The sequence below is a fragment of the Schistocerca nitens genome, chromosome 1 (genome assembly GCF_023898315.1).
Source record: "Schistocerca nitens isolate TAMUIC-IGC-003100 chromosome 1, iqSchNite1.1, whole genome shotgun sequence".
In the NCBI taxonomy this organism is placed as follows: domain Eukaryota; kingdom Metazoa; phylum Arthropoda; class Insecta; order Orthoptera; family Acrididae; genus Schistocerca; species Schistocerca nitens.
In genome coordinates, this window is record NC_064614.1 from 516,126,088 (window position 1) to 516,146,031 (window position 19,944).

General features: G+C 41.4%; 1 protein-coding gene across 3 annotated transcripts in view; it reads left to right on the forward strand.

Moving 5' to 3' along the window:
• LOC126253245 (peptidoglycan-recognition protein SD-like) overlaps positions 1 to 19,944 on the forward strand; it is a 214,415-nt gene that overhangs the window by 52,477 nt on the left and 141,994 nt on the right. For all 3 annotated transcript variants that reach the window (XM_049954451.1, XM_049954458.1, XM_049954441.1), the window contains exon 2: positions 19,273 to 19,470. In XM_049954451.1, coding sequence (XP_049810408.1) covers positions 19,273 to 19,470 — 198 coding nt within the window. The remainder of the gene's footprint in view (positions 1 to 19,272; positions 19,471 to 19,944) is intronic.

Below are 19,944 nucleotides of genomic sequence, written 5' to 3' on the forward strand. Positions count from 1 at the left end.
TAACAGGTAGTGGTACATATATGTTTTATACTTGGAAGCAGGCAATCATGAACGGGTAATATCCATATTTTTTTGACTGCACTGTAGAGAACAATACCCTGGATTGAGCAAATGTGTTTCTACAGTTTTGGTAGGCCTAATATGAATCTTGTGTATAGCGTTTGACTAGTCTAAGGTGACAATCGTCTACAATAGTCCAGACAGTCGATCCATTAGAAACACAACAGTTCCACTCTATAGCAATAGTGTATTTGTTTGCTTAATAATGCATTGCAGTAATTGTTAAAACCATGCGATGCTGGCACGGCCTCACTGTCTGGTTGTAAGATAATGTTGCCGCTCTGGTGTAGATGGCTCTGGCGAGTGTGAGGAAGCAGCCTGACGTATCTCCCAATAATGTGATATAGGCAGGATTCGTTTGGACCACATCTTTGGCCATCTCCGTTGAACTGACTTTAGAATCTGCGAATGTGTATCGCTAATGCAATGTAAACACTGCAGAATATCCAGAACCCAGATTACGATCTATGTCCTTCATATCTGAAGCATCATGAAAGTTAATATTATAAAAACAAAAAAGGGTTAAAATTATAACTGACTTAAAAGCAGGTGAACACTGAACAATAGTATTTGTTGCTAAGCTAAGTCTTGAAGATGACTGTAAACAAAATGTGTGCAGTGATTACAACCCAGCCAGTTAGAGTGAAATTATCTATCATTTATGTGAATTAATTTGAATGTATTACCATCAGTTGCTGTATTGTAATTGAGGTAACCTTTTTTACCTCGTAATCTAGCACCTTATCAGCTATGTTATAAGTACTGCATATCTTTATAGCCCTTGTGGATGTGTTTCACCCCTCCACTGGTGGGGAATGACCTAAGAGAAAAAGTTACTACAATGGTGTTATCAGCATCATGTTTTATTATTCGCTCATCAACAGTATTTTCGATATTTTTTCCTGATCTTCCATATTTTTCGTTTTTTTCCATATTCTCTGAGTAAATGTACACTAATATTTGTGCTCTTATTGATTAGCCTACCAGGTTTATTTTAGCATCCAACAGTGATTTGGATTCCCCTACCAAGCCAGTGTCTGCAGGATCATTTCTTCTTCTTTTTCTTCTCCCGAACTTCAAACCAGGAAAAAATAAAATGCTGTCAACACACAATGTCACAATGCTAACTGTCAAAGCACCTCTATATGCACTAAAAGACAAATATGGATTGTGAATAACATTTCTGATTCCCTTGTAGTCTTCCTCCTGAACACAGAAATTGCAGTTTGTCGTTAAGTAGTCATACATCTCCATTGTGTTAAAAATCCCAGCAAAGTCTTTCATTGTATGCACATCCATAAGGTGATAATCATCAACACGAATCTGATGCAATATTCCAGGCTCCATTCGAACATGTGTTTTACCATTGGTCAACTCCACTTTATATACCAGAGCTATAAGTTTTCTACATATCCTTGAAATGGTTTTCAGCGCTTCTCTGATAGTTTTTTTCTCTGATATGACTATTGCCGATGCAGTATGACCCTTGTGTAGGGGAATATGGCATGACATCTTGACGCCACGTCAGTAGCATGTCCTGTCGTTCAACTATGAAAGCTGATTATGTGGTGTCATTCCTATCGTACATCTATTGGCTACATAATTCCCTACAGCCCCTACTCCTAATTACAGTTACTTCCCTTGGATAATGTTTTTTTTTTTTTCCTAAATGTGTGTAGTGTCATCGCTGTCCTATATATTCCGTCTGCGCTGAACCGCCGATCCTGTCGCAGCAACTCAGCAACGATGTCTGCAGCAGGGGAAAGAAAGGCAATCTGCAAAACAACAGGGTTCCCAACAGCCTAACCGCAAACCCAATATCGACGGTCCGACGCATATCAAATTATAAGTTCTTTTCCCAGTTACTTGAAAAATCCATAAAGAAAAACATTAAGCTGTATCAGATTCAACCTAGAAGATAAGGATAGACGCAGCAAAATTCACGTCCCTGTTGTAGAAAATTTTTATCGTAAAAATTTTTTGACAGTTTAACCAAGTCCCAGAGTTTCTATATGTTCGTTGTGCGTTCTGACACTCCTTGATATCTTTGCCAGAATAAATTGATATTCTCCTCATTTTTACTTAAATAATTAACTAATGTCACTAAACAATCGATCTTGTTCTCATTTAACGAAATATTCCACTTTAAAACCGATCTTGTTGACCACAATCGCCGATAAAGTTTTAAAACAGAATTTTAATACACTTCACAGTATCGATTATTTTCAAAATGTCAATACGTGTCGACTTCTCATTAACAAAACTTTAAACTAGTTAATTATTGAAGATCGTCCACACTCCTGATAAAATTCTGTCAGAATCTCTTCAAGAAGACTGAATTTTAATAAAATTTGCAAATTTCACACAAGTAATATTTACGACGTATGTCGCAACAACAGAGTCAACTGACTGTTTTAACTTCCAACTCGAAGTTTATTTAACAGTTGATAACCAATTGACAACCAATTACAAACTTTATCATTCCACCTTCCACATTGAACTCCTTTTCATTTTCTTTCTTCTTTCGTTTCACCCTCTTTGGGGTACACTGGATCAATCATTTCTTTGTGCGTTGTTCTTTTCTTAGGGCCCAGTATTTCTTCATTCTTTCTGATCTTCTTCTCCTCTCTTCTTCCGAGATGAAGGATTTGGACTTTTGTGTGGATTTGTCTTGGAACCTTATGTTTTCATGTTTAGTAATTAATTTAGCTGTTCGATCAATAAGTGAATTTTCTGAAATATTTAATTCCACTAGGTCTTTCTCAGTTTCTTTAAACCAGTTGGGCTTCGTTTTTCGGTTACGGAAGAAGTCAAAGATTTGTTTAGTTAATCTGTTGGAATTCATTCTGAGAAGATGACCATAAAAATTTATTCTCCTTTTTCGCATAGAATCTGAAAGTTTTTCAATTTTCTTGTAGAGAGTTTCGTTTTTGATGTATATAATCTTATTGTCTTGAAATTTTGGCCCAATGATTTTTCTTAAAATTTTTCTTTCCTTTACCTCAAGTTTCTCCATTTGGCCTTTGAAATTCATGTTAAGTGTTTCTGCTGCATACAGTGCTTCTGGCTTAATCACTGTCTTGTAATGTGTAATTTTGGACCCCCATGAAAGGGATTTTTTGTTGTATGTATTTTTTGTTAGTTGGAAGGCCAATTCAAGTTTATTTTTTCTGGATTCCATTGCTTTGCTTTCCCCAGCATTCCAAGTAATCCATTCTCCGAGATATTTGAATTTTTTTACTATTTCAATCTTCTGTTCTTGAACTTTGAGGTATTTACATGAGTGCTTGATGTTTGTCAATATCTTAGTTTTTTCAGAGGAGATGTGAAGACCAACTTTAGCTGCTTGTTTCTTTAGTTCAAGGATTTGCTCCCGAGCTTCTTCCATTGTTTCAGCAAACAGGGCCATATCATCTGCAAAAGCAATGCAATTTACTTTAAGGTTCTTCTTTTTGCAACCCAGTCTTATACCCCTCTTAATATTTGTGTTCCATTCTCTGACTACTTTCTCAAGCGCACATTTTATAAAAAAAAATAAAACATATTTTAATAATGGTCAGCATGATGTTTCAACGGTTCTTCCAGCCGCCGGCTGTCGACTACGATGCAATAGTGGTTAGCTCTCGTCGTCCGCCGCGTCTGGAGTCCCCACTGGATCATCTTGCTGCCACGCTCGACATGAAAGAAAAGAAACAAAATCTTTTTAAATAACAAGTCTCCACTTAACATACTACAAATAAATAAATATATATATTAACATTTCTTACCTGGCGTCGCTCAAGCCGTAAAGAAACGCGATGTTTCCTGATTAGACTTTTGAAACACCACAAGTCCTCACATTAAAGTCCTAAAGCTTATGCCACAAATTTTGATTATTCCATCTGTATAAATAGAGGTATCCTGTATTCCCAATTCATGTCAGGATTTTTCAATATTTTTGCCATTTTTTTCCATATTCTGTGTGTAGATGTAGAAGAATATTTGTGTTCTTATTGATTAATTTAACAGGTTTCTTTAGCAGCCAACAGTGATTCAGATTTCCCCACGAAGCCAGAGAGACTCCACAAAAGTGTCTGCTAAATCACTTGTTCCTTTCTTTTTTCAAATTTCGACCCAGAAAAAAATCTTCCATCAGCATACAATGCTAACTGCCAAAGCCAAACCTTATATACACTAAAACATTCATGGATTTCGGTGGCGCTGTAGTGCTAACTTTAGCTATCTTAAATACAATTTTCTGTTTGCTAATTCTTACACAATCGAACTCTATGACCCCCTGAGAACAGTGATATTCATTTCTAACGAAATTGATAGAAATATTCGTGGCAGATGAAGCACTGTGTAGCTTACGACATCCTGAATACAAAAACAGAATAAAAAGTGAGAGCTATAAAAAAATTGTGGATGCTATTAGCCGTGAAGTACGGCCAGGATATATCCCCGAGAATATAAAGGAAAAAATCTACTCCTGTGGAGATAAAAGTTTTTCATGACAGCAGAACTTATCAAATTTATTTGCCTTCACATATTCCTCCTTCAGTCCGTTATAAATAGCTTCAAACGTTTCTGGTGTTATTTTCGTCAATGTGCACTGCAGCATTAGAGCGGTATACCGGTACTGTAAACTAGAGTAGCTAGAAATCGCAGTATTATGGTAAGTATTATGGTAAGTCTCCTCCCCCCATGAACCATGGACCTTGTCGTTGGTGGGAAGGCATTCGGATCTCCGGTCGGGGACTACTCAAGAGGATGTCGTTATCAGCAGAAAGAAAACTGGCGTTCTACGGATCGGAGCGTGGAATGTCAGATCACTTAATCGGGCAGGTAGGTTAGAAAATTTAAAAAGGGAAATGGATATGTTGAAGACAGATATAGTGGGAATTAGTGAAGTTCGGTGGCAGGAGGAACAAGACTTCTGGTCAAGTGACTACAGGGTTATAAACACACAATCAATTAGGGGTAATGCAGGAGTAGGTTTAATAATGAATAGGAAAATAGGAATGCGGGTAAGCTACTACAAACAGCATAGTGAACACATTATTGTGGCCAAGATAGATACGAAGCCCACACCTACTACAGTAGTATAAGTTTATATGCCAAGTAGCTCTGCAGATGACGAAGAAATTGAAGAAATGTATGATGAAATAAAATAAATTATTCAGATAGCGAAGGGTGACGAAAATTTAATAGTCATGGGTGACTGGAATTCATCAGTAGGAAAAGGGAGAGAAGGAAACGTAGTAGGAGAATATGGATTGGGGCTAAGAAATGAAAGAGGAAGCCGCCTGGTAGAATTTTGCACAGAGCACAACTTAATCATAGCTAACACTTGGTTTAAGAATCATGAAAGAAGGTTGTATACATGGAAGAACCCTGGAGATACTAAAAGGTATCAGATAGATTATATAATGGTAAGACAGAGATTTAGGAACCAGGTTTTAAATTGTAAGACATTTCCAGGGGCAGATGTGGACTCTGACCACAATCTATTGGTTATTACCTGTAGATTAAAACTGAAGAAACTGCAAAAAGGAGGGAACTTAAGGAGATGGGACCTGGATAAACTGAAAGAACCAGACGTTGTACAGAGTTTCAGGGAGAGCATAAGGGAACAATTGACAGGAATGGGGGAAAGAAATACAGTAGAAGAAGAATGGGTAGCTTAGAGGGATGAAGTAGTGAAGGCAGCAGAGGATCAAGTAGGTAAAAAGACGAGGGCTAGTAGAAATCCTTGGGTAACAGAAGAAATATTGAATTTAATTGATGAAAGGAGAAAATATAAATACTCAGTAAATGAAGCAGGCAAAAAGGAATACAAACGTCTCAAAAATGAGATCGACAGGAAGTGCAAAATAGCTAAGCAGGGATGGCTAGAGGACAAATGTAAGGATGTAGAGGCTTATCTCACTAGGGGTAAGATAGATACTGCCTACAGGAAAATTAAAGAGATCTTTGGAGATAAGAGAACAACTTGTATGAACATCAAGAGCTCAGATGGAAACCCAGTTCTAAGCAAAGAAGGGAAAGCAGAAAGGTGGAAGGAGTATATAGAGGGTCTATACAAGGGCGATGTACTTGAGGACAATATTATGGAAATGGAAGAGTATGTAGATGAAGATGAAATGGGAGATACGATACTGCCTGAACAGTTTGACAGAGCACTGAAAGACCTGAGTCGAAACAAGGCCCCTTGGAGTAGACATCATTCCATTGGAACTACTGACGGCCTTGGGAAAGCCAGTCCTGACAAATCTCTACCATCTGGTGAGCAAGATGTATGAAACAGGCGAAATACCCTCAGACTTCAAGAAGAATATAATAATTCCAATCCCAAAGAAAGCAGGTGTTGACATATGTGAAAATTACCGAACAATCAGTTTAATAAGCCACAGCTGCAAAATACTAACACGAATTCTTTACAGACGAATGGAAAGACTAGTACAAGCCGACCTCGGGGAAGATCAGTTTGGATTCCGTAGAAATACTGGAACACGTGAGGCAATACTGACCTTACGACTTATCTTAGAAGATAGATTAAGGAAAGGCAAACCTACGTTTCTAGCATTTGTAGACTTAGAGAAAGCTTTTGACAATGTTGACTGGAATACTCTCTTTCAAATTCTAAAGGTGGCAAGGGTAAAATACAGGGAGCGAAAGGCTATTTACAATTTGTACAGAAACCAGATGGCAGTTATAAGAGTCGAGGGACATGAAAGGGAAGCAGTGGTTGGGAAGGGAGTGAGACAGGGTTGTAGCCTCTCCCCGATGTTATTCAATCTGTATATTGAGCAAGCAGTAAAGGAAACAAAAGAAAAATTCGGAGTAGGTACTAAAATCCATGGAGAAGAAATAAAAACTTTGAGGTTCGCCGATGACATTGTAATTCTGTCAGAGACAGCAAAGGACTTGGAAGAGCAGTTGAACGGAATGGACAGTGTCTTGAAAGGAGGGTATAAGATGAACATCAACAAAAGCAAAATGAGGATAATGGAATGTAGTCGAATTAAGTCGGGTGATGCTGAAGGAATTAGATTAGGAAATGAGACACTTAAAGTAGTTAAGGAGTTTTGCTATTTGGGGAGCAAAGTAACTGATGATTGTCGAAGTAGAGAGGATATAAAATGTAGACTGGCAATGGCAAGGAAAGCGTTTCTGAAGAAGAGATATTTGTTAACATCGAGTATAGATTCAAGTGTCAGGAAGTCGTTTCTGAAAGTATTTGTATGGAGTGTAGCCATGTATGGAAGTGAAACATGGACGGTAAATAGTTTGGACAAGAAGAGAATAGAAGCTTTCGAAATGTGGTGCTACAGAAGAATGCTGAAGATTAGATGGGTAGATCACATTAGATGGGTAGGAAGTATTGAATAGGATTGGGGAGAAGAGAAGTTTGTGGCACAACTTGACTGGGAGAAGGGATCGGTTGGTAGGACATGTTCTGAGGCATCGAGGGATCACCAATTTAGTATTGGAGGGCAGCGTTGAGGGTAAAAATCGTAGAGGGAGACAAAGAGATCAATACACTAAGCAGATTCAGAAGGATGTCGGTTGCAGTAGGTACTGGGAGATGAAGAAGCTTGCACAGGATAGAGTAGCATGGAGAGCTGCATCAAACCAGTCTCAGGACTGAAGACCACAACAACAACAACAACATGGTAAGTCTGTCTTTTGGGGATGTAGCATTTCTGAGGAGAGTGTTCAGCTTCATAATATGAGGAGCCACTTTCTTGAGCACATATTGAAATGTACTCTAGTCCAGTCCCAAAGTGATTTTCATACGACTTTACGTTCTCGACTTGCAGCTCCCGTAGCAAATTTTGTTGTTTACTTTTCGCATCTCGCCGTGAAGTCAACGGCTTCACCCAAGTATATTTCCTTTTCTTCTGCTTCTCTTGCAAATGCAATGACAATGTAGTTGCAGTGCATGCAACTGCAGACCAGGTATAATTTTACTTACGGCATTGGTGGCGTAGTGTGTTGATGTTGGCAACGACCATTCATTGCTGGGAATTCATTTCACCACGAAGTAAATAATTATATCTGTTCTAAGGTTGGCATATTTTTGTATGTTCCCTTGCCCGCTCAGTAAATTAGTTATACTCGTAAAATGAACATTTCATAACAAAACATTTGCATTGTATGAAGATGACGTTGCCAACATCAGCACACTACACCGCCTATGACGTAAGTAAAATTGAACTGCAGAGAATAATATTAAGTCGTCGTCGGCCATTATGAAGGAACTTAGACGATATATTTGATGACAGTGTAATACCTCCTTTTGCGCCACGTCAGAGATCATTCTCAAAGAAAATTTGATAGTATAATACCGGCCTAAGCTCCATCTATTAACACGGCACTGCGGTTGCCAACTAGAAAATCATTTTGTTGCGAGCGTCCGAACCCAACTAACACTTACTTGTTAATGTGACAGACTTGAGATTGTTTTATAGATTGACAGATACACAACAACAGTATAAACTGCAATAATAGAGTCGTCATAAAACCAGATGTTATACAGAGACTGCACAGTACTGGAAAGTGCAGTATAATATATGAAGCTTACTATGACGATAGTCGTGATAGTCATAGGGAAGATTGTTTTCCCGAAATGACGGTACACGACTTCTGCCGAACTAGGGCACAACTGGACAAGAACTGTTGCATGTCACTCGGAAATCCCGAAACACATCACGTCTCATACTGTATAGGCTGTAGTACCGTATTACCGTATTTATAATTATTTTGAGATCTGGTAACACGAGTGGAAGGAAAAAGAAAAGCATTACTATCGCTGAAAAGCTACGAATTTTGAGAGTTGTGAAGGAAAACAGTAATTGAAAGCGTGTGGATATTGCCAAGGAATTAGGAATTTCTGCGTATACTTTAAATCCTATAGTAGCATAGGCAAAGTAAATTGAAGATAGTGCATGTGTGTTCGGAATTTCTACTAGTAAGCGGACACGCATTCAGGGCGGGTAATATGAAGACGTGGAAGATAGTTTGTTACAGTGGTTCAGGCAACATAGAGCAGAAGGCATTCCTTTTAGCGGCCCAATGCTTTGTGTAAAAGCAAATGAATTTGCAATTCGACTCAGTGTGCAAAATTTCAGTGCTTCATCAGGTTGGTTGCACAAATTTAAGGTAAGACATGGCGTCAGCTGTCAGAACGTATGTGGCGAAAGCAAAAGTGTCGATCCCGAGACAGTGCGAGATTGGAAGGAAACCCGTTTGAAAGAACTGACATCCCAAAATGCTCCTAAAAACATTTTCAGTGCGGATGAGACGGGCTTGTTTTACAATGTAATGCCTGACCGCACAGTGGCATTCAAAGGCGAGAACTGCCACGGACGAAAACAAAGTAAACAACGTGTAACAGTGCAGTTATGTGCTAACAGTGATGGGAGTGAATAGCCCCCCCCCCCCCACCACCACCACCACCAACAACAACAACAACTTTCGTTCGGTAAATTTGCCAAGCCCCGTTGTTTTAAGAACATTGTCAAGTTTCCCACAAAATACACTAGTAACAAGAAATCGTGGATTACGAGAAAAGTTTTCGAAAGCTGGCTTCGAAGAGTCGATGCGAAAATGGGTGCCGCAGGCTGGGAGATTTTATTTTTCGTAGACAGGTGTGCAGCACGTCCTCCCCTTACTTCCTGTTTGAGAAATGTCACTGTGGAATTCTTTCCAGTGAATTGCACGAGTGAGCTCCAGCCACTTGACCTTGCAGTAATACATAATTTCAAGTTGCATTATCGTGCTGCACGCCGTTCAGGTGTGTAAACAACTGAAAAAAGGAAGAAATGAAAATAAACATTTACGGGTAAAACTTTTACTTGTCATTTATTTAATGTCGGGCTACCTGAGCCAAAGAACGCTTCGAGAAATTATTAATGAATTTGTTTCTTCTGATCGGCAATGCACTACACTGCAGTTTCATGGCACAGAGTTTCAGACGTTACCATTCGAAACTGTTTACGAAAAGACGGATTTGGAAATGAAGTCCATGATCATGGTGGAAATGATCATACTGACGATATCATGAAGAATGGAATAGACTTGAAGAGCAGGCATCATTCGAGGATTAGGTGAACGTTGATGAAAACCTCGTCACTACAGAGCCCATGACTATCGCTGAGATAGTTTCAGTGTGCATCGCGGCACCTGGACGAGGAATAAACTGACGATGAGGATGATACAGAAGAGCCTCAGCATTCCTGCCTGACGTTTAACGATGCAGTAAATGCGTTAGAAATAATTAAGCAATTTGTGACGCGCCACAATGTTTCTGACGAAATAATGACAGAGTTATCCCGTTTTAGGGTACAGTGTACGCTATTGCCGCGTCAAAGAAAAAACAAGCAAAAATTACGGGCTGTTTTACGAAATGACATTTTCTTCTCTGTAGAGGTTTACATTTTTCTTTATATGTTTGTTAAGTATGGAACCTAGTAAGCCTATATAACGTTTTGTAGAATGTAACTTTTTATTTACTGGATTTTCCAATTATGTTTGCCAATTAATTTGATAGTATGGGGCTATATTTGATATATACGTTTTTCACATTTATATATTTTTTTTCTGAAGTCCGTTGAAACACGTATACCGTAAACGAAGTTTTACAGTCATTGACGTACTTTATTCATGTTTGTAACTTTAACAGAGAAGCAAATTTTTACTTAAAGAAAAACCAGTACGTACACAGCTATACTGTTTCAATTACCTGATCTCACAACGTGCTACAACCTGTTTAGACAGTACCATATGACATCAGTGTGACAAACATAGATAGAAATACTACTGTACACTGTTGTTTTGAAATCAGATGTCAACATATGGTGAATACATAAGTTTTTTCGTGGTGGCCGAGCGGTTCTAGGCGCTTCAGTCCGGAACCGGACGGTCGCAGGTTCGAATCCTGCCTCGGGTATGGATGTATGTGATGTCCTTAGGTTAGTTAGGTTTAAGTAGTTCTAAGTTCTACGGACTGATGACCTCAGATGTTAGGTCCCATAGTGCTCAGAGCCATTTGAACCATATAGTTTTTTATTCTGTATCAATAGCTCTGCAGTTGTGAAATATACAAACCCTGTTAGTTTAAAAATCTAACAGCATAATTGTATTCGTGCCAGCGCTTGTGCCACACTGCTAATTACTGTTCCTTGCCATTTACGTGGGTTAAGTGTGCTGGACCACATGCGTCGGAGACGTGCATCCTCTCAGCCTCGCAGAAGCCCATGTGTGCCAGATGACCCCCACCACCAGGCCTCGCGTTAAAGTCCTCCCGCCCTCCCAGAAAGAAACCTCGGTTGAAGCAGCAGCCTTCACCCCCGCTATACCTCGCCCATTTCCCCCTCGTCCGGGGCCAACCTGAGGTTCCTCCAATGATGGATGATCAGACTCCAACTGCAATTGCAACACAGGAGCCCCATTTGGTTCAGTCCCATGCGCATGCCTTTGCTGATGTGGCTCGGTCTCCTGCTCCTTGTTCGTATCCTGTGGCAGTTGCTTACAATCACCAAACTAAAAGACCAGCTGCAGCATCCTCAACACCACCTGCTGAAGTGGCTTAACCTGTTAGGGTGGTACCTACTCTGCCTGCGCCAGCTCCCACGCCTGCTCATCACAGGGTCCAGCTACCCACCCGGAAAGTAGGGGGAGCTGTGGAAGCCGACATATCCTTTCAGGACGACATGCTAGAAATCCTACAGGGCGTCTCTTTTTCAAGAAACCCCACATCAGGATTGATATTCGTGACATGGCTCAAAAAATCCGTTGGTCAGAGGATGGGCTCATGAAGGTCATCGCTCTGGTTGAAGGGCTCAGTCAGATCTTAATATAATGGCGGATCACCGATCACACGACCACCATCCCTTAGGGATCTCGTCTACTGCATCCTTAATGCCAATGGTATCAAAAGGATGAAGACTGAACTGAACACCTTCATTCATGACTACCATATACACCACTGGCCATTAAAATTGCTACACCACTAAGATGACGTGCTACAGACGCGAAATTTAACCGACAGGAAGGAGATGCTGTGATACGCAAATGATTAACTTTTCAAAGCATTCTCACGAGGTTGGCGCCAGTGGCGACACCTACAACATGCTGACATGAGGAAAGTTTCCAACCGATTTCTCATACACAAACAGTAGTTGACCGGTGTTGCCTGGTGAAACGTTGTTGTGATGCCTCGTGTAAGGAGGAGAAATGCGTACCATCACGTTTCCGACTTTTATAAAGGTCGGATTGTAGCCTATCGCGACTGCGGTTTATCGTATCGCAAAATTGCTGCTCGAGTTGGTCGAGATCCAATGACTGTTAGCAGAATATGGAATCGGCGGATTCAGGAGGGTAATACGGAACGCCGTGCTGGAACCCATTGGGCTCGTATCACTAGCAGTCGAGATGACAGGCATCTTATCCGCATGGCTGTACTGGATCGTGCAACCACGTCTCGATCCCTGAGTCAACAGATGGGGACGTTTGCAAGACAACAACCATCTGCATGAACAGTTAGACGACGTTTACAGCAGCATGGACTATCAGCTCGGAGACCATGTCTGCAGTTACCCTTGACGCTGCATCACAGACAGGAGTGCCTGTGATGGTGTACTCACCGACGAACCTGGGTGCACGAATGGCAAAACGTCATTTTTTAGGATGAATCCAGGTTCTGTTTACAGCATCATGATGGTCGCATCCGTGTTTGGCGACATCGCACTGAACGCACATTGGAAGCATGTATTCGTCAACGCCATACTGGCATATCACCCGGCGTGATGGTATGAGGTGTCATTGGTTACACGTCTTGGTCACCTGTTGTTCCCACTGACGGCACTTTGAACAGTGGACGTTACATTTCAGATGTGTTACGACCCGTGGCTCCACCCTTCATTCGATCCCTGTGAAACCCTACATTTCAGCAGGATAATGCACGACCGCATGTTGCAGGTCCTGTACGGGCCTTTCTGGATACAGAAAATGTTCGACTGCTGCCCTGGTCAGCACATTCTCCAGATCTCTCACCAATTGGAAACGTCTGGTCAATGGTGGCCGAGCAACTGGCTCGTCACAATACGCCAGTCACTACTCTTGATGAACTGTGGTATCGTGTTGAAGCTGCATGGGCAGCTGTACCTGTACATACCATCCAAGCTTTGTTTGACTCAATGCCCAGGCGTATCAAGGCCGTTATTACGGCCAGAGGTGGTTGTTCTGGGTACTGATTTCTCAGGATCTGTGCACCCAAATTGCGTGAAAAATGTAATCACATGTCAATTCTAGTATAATATATTTTTCCAATGAATACCCGTTTATCATCTGCATTTCTTCTTGGTGCAGCAATTATGATGGCCAGTAGTGTATATATTCTCCTTTTTACTGAAACACACCTTAAGCTGACTGACAAGTTTTTCTTATGCAACACGGTCTGCTATTGGACTGACTGGTTCAATTGCCATGATGGAGGCACAGCGATGTTCCTCCGCAGGGCGTTGGTCCACAACCAAGAGGCTCTTTGGCCACTGGACTGCATAGAGGCCACAGCTGGTCCTGTCTCCACTTGCCTTGGGGCCATCACTTTTGCTGCAGCTTATTTGAGAGCTAACCAATCCCTCCTTGAGGTAGACCTCCGCAGGCTGACATCATTCGACAAGCTTACCATTGGGGCTGATCTTAGTGCCAAACATCCAGTGTGGCATTCTCGTGTCACCAGTCGCAAAGGTCTCCTCCTCCTTGGTCTGGAAGATACCTTGGCAATGTCCGTCTATGGTCCTCACACCCCTACACACATACAAGTCTGTTCCAACTGCCAACCGGACGTTTTGGATGTGGCCATTTTTAAAAACGTTGCTGTACAGTTTTCCTTGGAAACAGTACATGACCTAACTTCTGACCATGACCTGGTACTTCTACACCTTACTGATGTTGTGTTGTTCTTTGATGTCTTTTCTACTTTCACAGTTACTGATTGGGACAAGTTTGCAAGGGTCCTCAACAACAGCATCTGGCCGGACCTGACGATTCCTGCCAATCTCTTTGTGCAGTTCAGTACCTCACCGCGAAAATCCACCAAGCAGTAAAAGTCTCCACTTCCCACGTTCTTAAGGCTCTAACCCAACTGGAAGAATTACCTCCACTATCATCTGAACTGAAAATCCAGAAGAACCATTTCCGCCACTGGTGGAAACAATACCATGACCCTCCTGAAAGGCGTTGCATGAAGCATCTCCAACGGGTGTTCGGTCGCCGCCTAGCGGATTGGAAGTCAGAACAGTGGGAGGATAGGATGTCCAACTTTCTCCTCCAGCATAAATCAGACTGGGCTGTCGTCCGAGCCCTGCATCGTACCACCTTGCGGACCCACCACCCCATCCAGATGGACGCTGGTCTCACGTATGATACCCTATGTGTGGTGGAAACCCTGGCTGAGGCATTGAAGGCCCAAAACCAACTCCTCGTCTTGGGCCCCACGCCTGATGAACTCCAGGATGACCAAGATATCCTGAGGACTGTGGCCGCCTTCCAAAACAGACCACCACTTATAGCCCCTCGCCTTACATCAGCAGTGGAAGTGCTCCGAATCTTCTGGAAGAAACGTGGTAATTCGGCCCCCAGCCTGGGTGGGATCGCCATCTCCATCGGCTACCACGTAAGCCCCTGGTCCTATTCACCAGGATCTTGAACTTTTGTCTTCAGAGTGGCCTTTTCCCTCTGCAGTGAAAACAGGCAAAGCTTATTGTGATCCCAAAGCCTTCTAAGGACCCTACTGTCTCTACCAACAGCAGGTCCATCAGCCTTTTGAACACTATGGCGAAGGTCCTGAAGTCTCTCATACTCCACCGCATTTCCCAGCCTCTGGCAGAGCCAGGACGATACGTCCCAAACAGTTTGGGTTTACCTCACACCTGTCTGCTGAACTTCAAGTTCTCTGGATAATGGAGCACATTAGCAAGGGTTTTAACTCCACCATATCGACGGCAGCAGTCTTCTCGGACGTGCAGAATGCTTAAGATAAGATTTGACAGGACAACCTGGTGTATAAGACGCTGATGCAAAAGACCATCCCTGACATCTACATTAAGATTGTGGATGATTTCCTCCACCAGGGGACCTTCCTCGTTGCTCAGTGGGGAAAGCACTCCAGTGTACGCCACATGTCGATGGATACCCCTCAGGGTTCAGTGCTGTCCCCGCTTCTTTTTAATGTCAATGTCAGTGACATGCCAGTCAACCGCCACTGCCATTTGGCACAATACGCCAATGACATAGCACTTTATATGACCGGCTGCAATCCTGATAAACTCGTTGCTCTACTCCAATGGCAAGTGGACGCAACTGTCACTGGTGTCGCCCCAATAAGATTGCCCTCAATGCCGCAAAAACTACAGCAGTGTATTTCACTAAACAGTGCCCTATACTCTGCCTCAACATCTCAGTCGGGGGCATCCAGGTCCCATGGGTCCAAGATACCAAGTAACTCAGGGTCTGGTTGGAGAAGAAACTTTTCTTCCATCGCCACGCAGAATACATCGTCCATAAAGGGTTAAAGTTGACTAGGGCCTTGTACCCGCTCTTCTCCAGCCGAGAGCTGAATTTAGATACCAAGCTCTAGCTGTATCACTCCGTTGTACTACCCTCACTAACATATGGTTCCGCTGTATGGGCCACAATTAGTAAGTCCTGGATGCTGACGTTCCAGCACCTACAGAATAAAGTTCTCTGGTGGAGCCTTCACGCCCCTCTGCTCACCATGACTGTCACTCTGCATGAGGAGACAAATACGGCTCTTCTCAAGACGACCATTCACTGTAAGGCTCGACAACTATACAGTAAAGTGGAAGCCCTCTGTGAGACGGTCGCTGGGCTATAAACCATTGGCACCACAGTTCCACATCGCTGGCACTGACACCCCATTCCGCTCACCATCCTGGAGGACTCCGATTCGGGCTATGACTGACGATAAGCCCAATATGACAACGTTTTTAGGTCCATTTCGTACAGCCTCTAGCAGTGGCTTGTTGTTGTCTAGCCTCTTTTTTCCTTCACTGTAGAGTGTGTACTTCCACTGTCGGAGGGTGGCACGGAACGTAAAGTTCCACCGCCACTCCTTTAGAATGCTATGCTTGGCTGTTATTCAACTGTTGCTTCGAGTTTCCTCTCACTTATCCACAGAGACAGTTGGATCGAATCTGAACCAGTGACGCTGTGTAATATTAAACTGCCGCAAACAAAAAAAAAAAAAAAAAAAATCATCATACAAGTGGTGTCACAGCACAGTAAATATATGCTTAAATTAGGGAACAACTGGTTTTGAGCAAGGATACTGCAGTCTGAAGTTTCTAAGAAATTCCAATTGGTGATATAGGAAAAGTTATTTGCAGCACTCATAAATGTTTGAAAAAACATAATACATCATGATACCCATGAGGAATGTCACATTCAGTCAAAGATAATGTAAAAATAACAATAATAGTATGTTAGATCCTATATGGAAGTAAACATGGGAATTGCATGATAGTTTACTTACCTGAATTCGTGACATCTTCTACACTGGTTGTTAAAGATGAACACTGCAGTGTCAGTTTGACACAGTCAAAATTGCAAGATTGATGCAGTCATAGAATGTCTGAAAATATATTAGTTTGAACTGTCATATTACTAATAATATTACTAATGAAAGTTGCTGACTCTCATTCACAAATGTCTTATGTTCATAGTCAAGTACACCCTGATGAAGAAAATGTTCCACATATAGGGTGACAAAATGATGAGGATACCTGTGTTAACAGTGCAGTTGGTGAAGCCAAATCTGTATTTACGAGAGTAATCCCAAAAGTAAGGTCTTCTATTTTTTTATAAGTACTGAACTCTGTTTGTGTGGCAGTTGGTCACACTGTTATGAAGAGTGCTTCATGTGCTGTGTGTAAACATGCACACGCCACGCTGAGGTGCTCAGTCTTGGCTTGGCAGCCGTTGAGAATGGATCTGCCGTTGGGTGTTACCACTAAGTGTGAATTGCCTGCAGTTATTCGGTTTTTGAACGCAAAGAGCATTGCGCCAATGGAAATCCATCGCCAATTGACAGAAGTGTATGGTGAGTTGTGCATGGAAGTCAAAAATGTTCGTAAGTGGTATAGAGAGTTTGCAGCTGGTCGGACTGAAATTCACGACGAACAAAGGAGCGGGAAGCCGTCAATTTCTGAGGAGACATTGTGGAAGGTTGAGCAAAGCATGCATGAAGATCGGCAGATCACCCTGGATGATCTCTGAACGTTGGTTCCTGAGGTTTCCTGAAGCACTGCTCACAGAATTTTAACGGAAACATTGAGCTACCGGAAGGTGTGCGCAAGATGGGTGCCACGCATGCTGACAGGACCACATGTAGCAATGAGTTGATGCTTCCCACGCATTTCTTCACCGCCTTGCAGTCGAATTAGAGATGTTTCTGGACAATTTTCATGGGTTATGAAACCTGGACATATCACTTTACACCTGAGACCAAGCAACAATCATGCCAGTGGCGGCATCCTTCTTCGCCAAAGCTGCGGTAATCCAAACAAACACAGTCATGACAACCATTTTTTGGGATTGGAAAGGGGTATTGTTGGTCGACTTTATGCCCACTGGGACCACAGTTAACGCTGACAGGTACTGTGAGACTCTGAAAAAACTCAAACGGGCAATTCAGAAGAGGAATGTCGAGCAAGGGCGTACACATCCTCTATGACAACTCTCGCCAACACATTGCTTGGTAAACTGTTGCTCTCCTGCAACAGTTTCGGTGGAACATAATCACCCACCCACCATATAGTCCTAACTTGGCGCCCAGTGACAATCACCTGTTCCCTAAGTTAAAAGAACATTTGGCCGGAAAGCGATTCAGCTCCGACAACGAGGTGAAAGAAGAGGTTCATAACTTTCTGAACAGCATGGTGGCGAGCTGGTATAACATGGGCACACAAAAACTGCATCGACAGAAATGGTGATTATGTTGAAAACCAGCTAAAGTGTTCAAGCTGTAAACTGATGTAAACCATTGTAGAAATAAACAGGTCTATGTACTTATAAAAAAAAGAGGAGACCTTACTTTTGGGATTATCCTCGTATGTTTTGTGATCATAGACTCAAGACAAAAGTGCATTACAGATATCTAGCATGTTATTATGATAACACAGGAAATCAAATGAAAAGCAATAGGCTAAATTACTAAATATGACAAAGCAGAAACAACCACAGCAAAATATGTTTGTTGAATAAATGCACAAGAGAACTTAGATAATAAATCTTGCTCTTAATGTTATGGGCCAGTGTCAGTACTTTAAGAAAGACAAAGGTTATAGATTAATAAAAATATTCGCTAGATCACATGGTAATTCGTTTTTTTGTTGTTGCAAACATTGACTGATTTTTGAGAGCTATAAAAGCAATTTTTCGTATTTCAGAAGTTAGTAAAGAGTAATATTCTGTTGGAAATGTAACTTCATTTTTTCCAGATCAGTTAATTTTCTTTCATTTTCTAATCCTAAAGTCAGGCGTGTTTACTGGTAATCCAAATAAAATGCTGCCTATTATGAGTGCTCACTTAAATAAATTGGCAGTAATGAACGAGATTAGACAAAAAGATTTCTTTTTCCTTTCCTATGCCTTTTCCCTTTTCAGTTCATTCCCCACTGTGTCAGTTCCCCTATCCACAGTCCTCTCCTTCAGTCATCCCACCCCTCCATCTGTCCCACACAACTGTGCACCACTCTTGCTTCCTCTTCTCTCATTCTGCTGTGCTGCCTTCCTGAACCCCTCACTATGTCTCTCCACTCTATGCTTGGTCTAACCTCTCTCCCTTTCTTTTCTCTTCTTGAAACAACTTGTGTGCATGTTCGGGGCAGGGGGAGGGGGAAGGGAAGGGTGATGGACAAGTTGTACTGATACTAACATATTACAATAATTCCCACATATGAATAGTCTAAATTACTAATATTTTCTCAATAACTGTGATGTACAAAAACTAAGCATTATTAAAGATTGTCTCTCCCTGTTGCATAAAGAAAGAACAATGAAATTATGTCCTATATGGTTAGACTAAGCAAAAATCCCAAGCACTTACATAATCATCAATCTTAATAAAAACCCTAGGTAGCTTGTTTCCTAGCATAAAGCCTGCTTTCATCATTATCACAAGTTGAAATTCATCCACTTTTGCAGAAACAACACCTCTGCTCCGACCAGATAGACATGCTGATGATGGTGATGATGCCAGTGGAGAGAATCAGAGTTCCATTAACTGGAGACGTCACCTGAAGATAAGATGCACCAACTCAGCACAAATTTTCAACGTTATTGCTCTGAGCATTATACTCTTTGGTGGTGTTATTGTATCAGTCTGGCTGTATATTGACAGACGTAAGTTTTCAGGAAGGAATTTTAAATAACATGGCACATCCTTTAAACATTATTATTTTTTAGGAAAGACTGGTTTATTTTTCAAAAGATTCTTTTTTCAAATAACTGTGAATTTTTGACAAAAATACTTCTTTTGATTCCCCTTACACTATATTTTGTGACATAGTCATTGCCATGGTGACAGTCAATATAATACAGTCCCTGTTGTATAAATACAACACTCCAAAATGAAGCAAAATCAGTCTCAAATCCACTGAGCAAAAAATGAATAAAAAGTACAAAATCAGATATTATTTATTGGCTATCAGTTTCATTACCGTCCTTCCACTAGTAGTTACCATTGTACTTGTGAATAAAAAACCAATACAGACACATAGTATTTACTCTGAAAATACTTTCTAGATCAACAGTGGACATTAATTTATGATGGTATAATATTATTTGTAGTAGAGTATTAAAATCTTGCACTGCCTG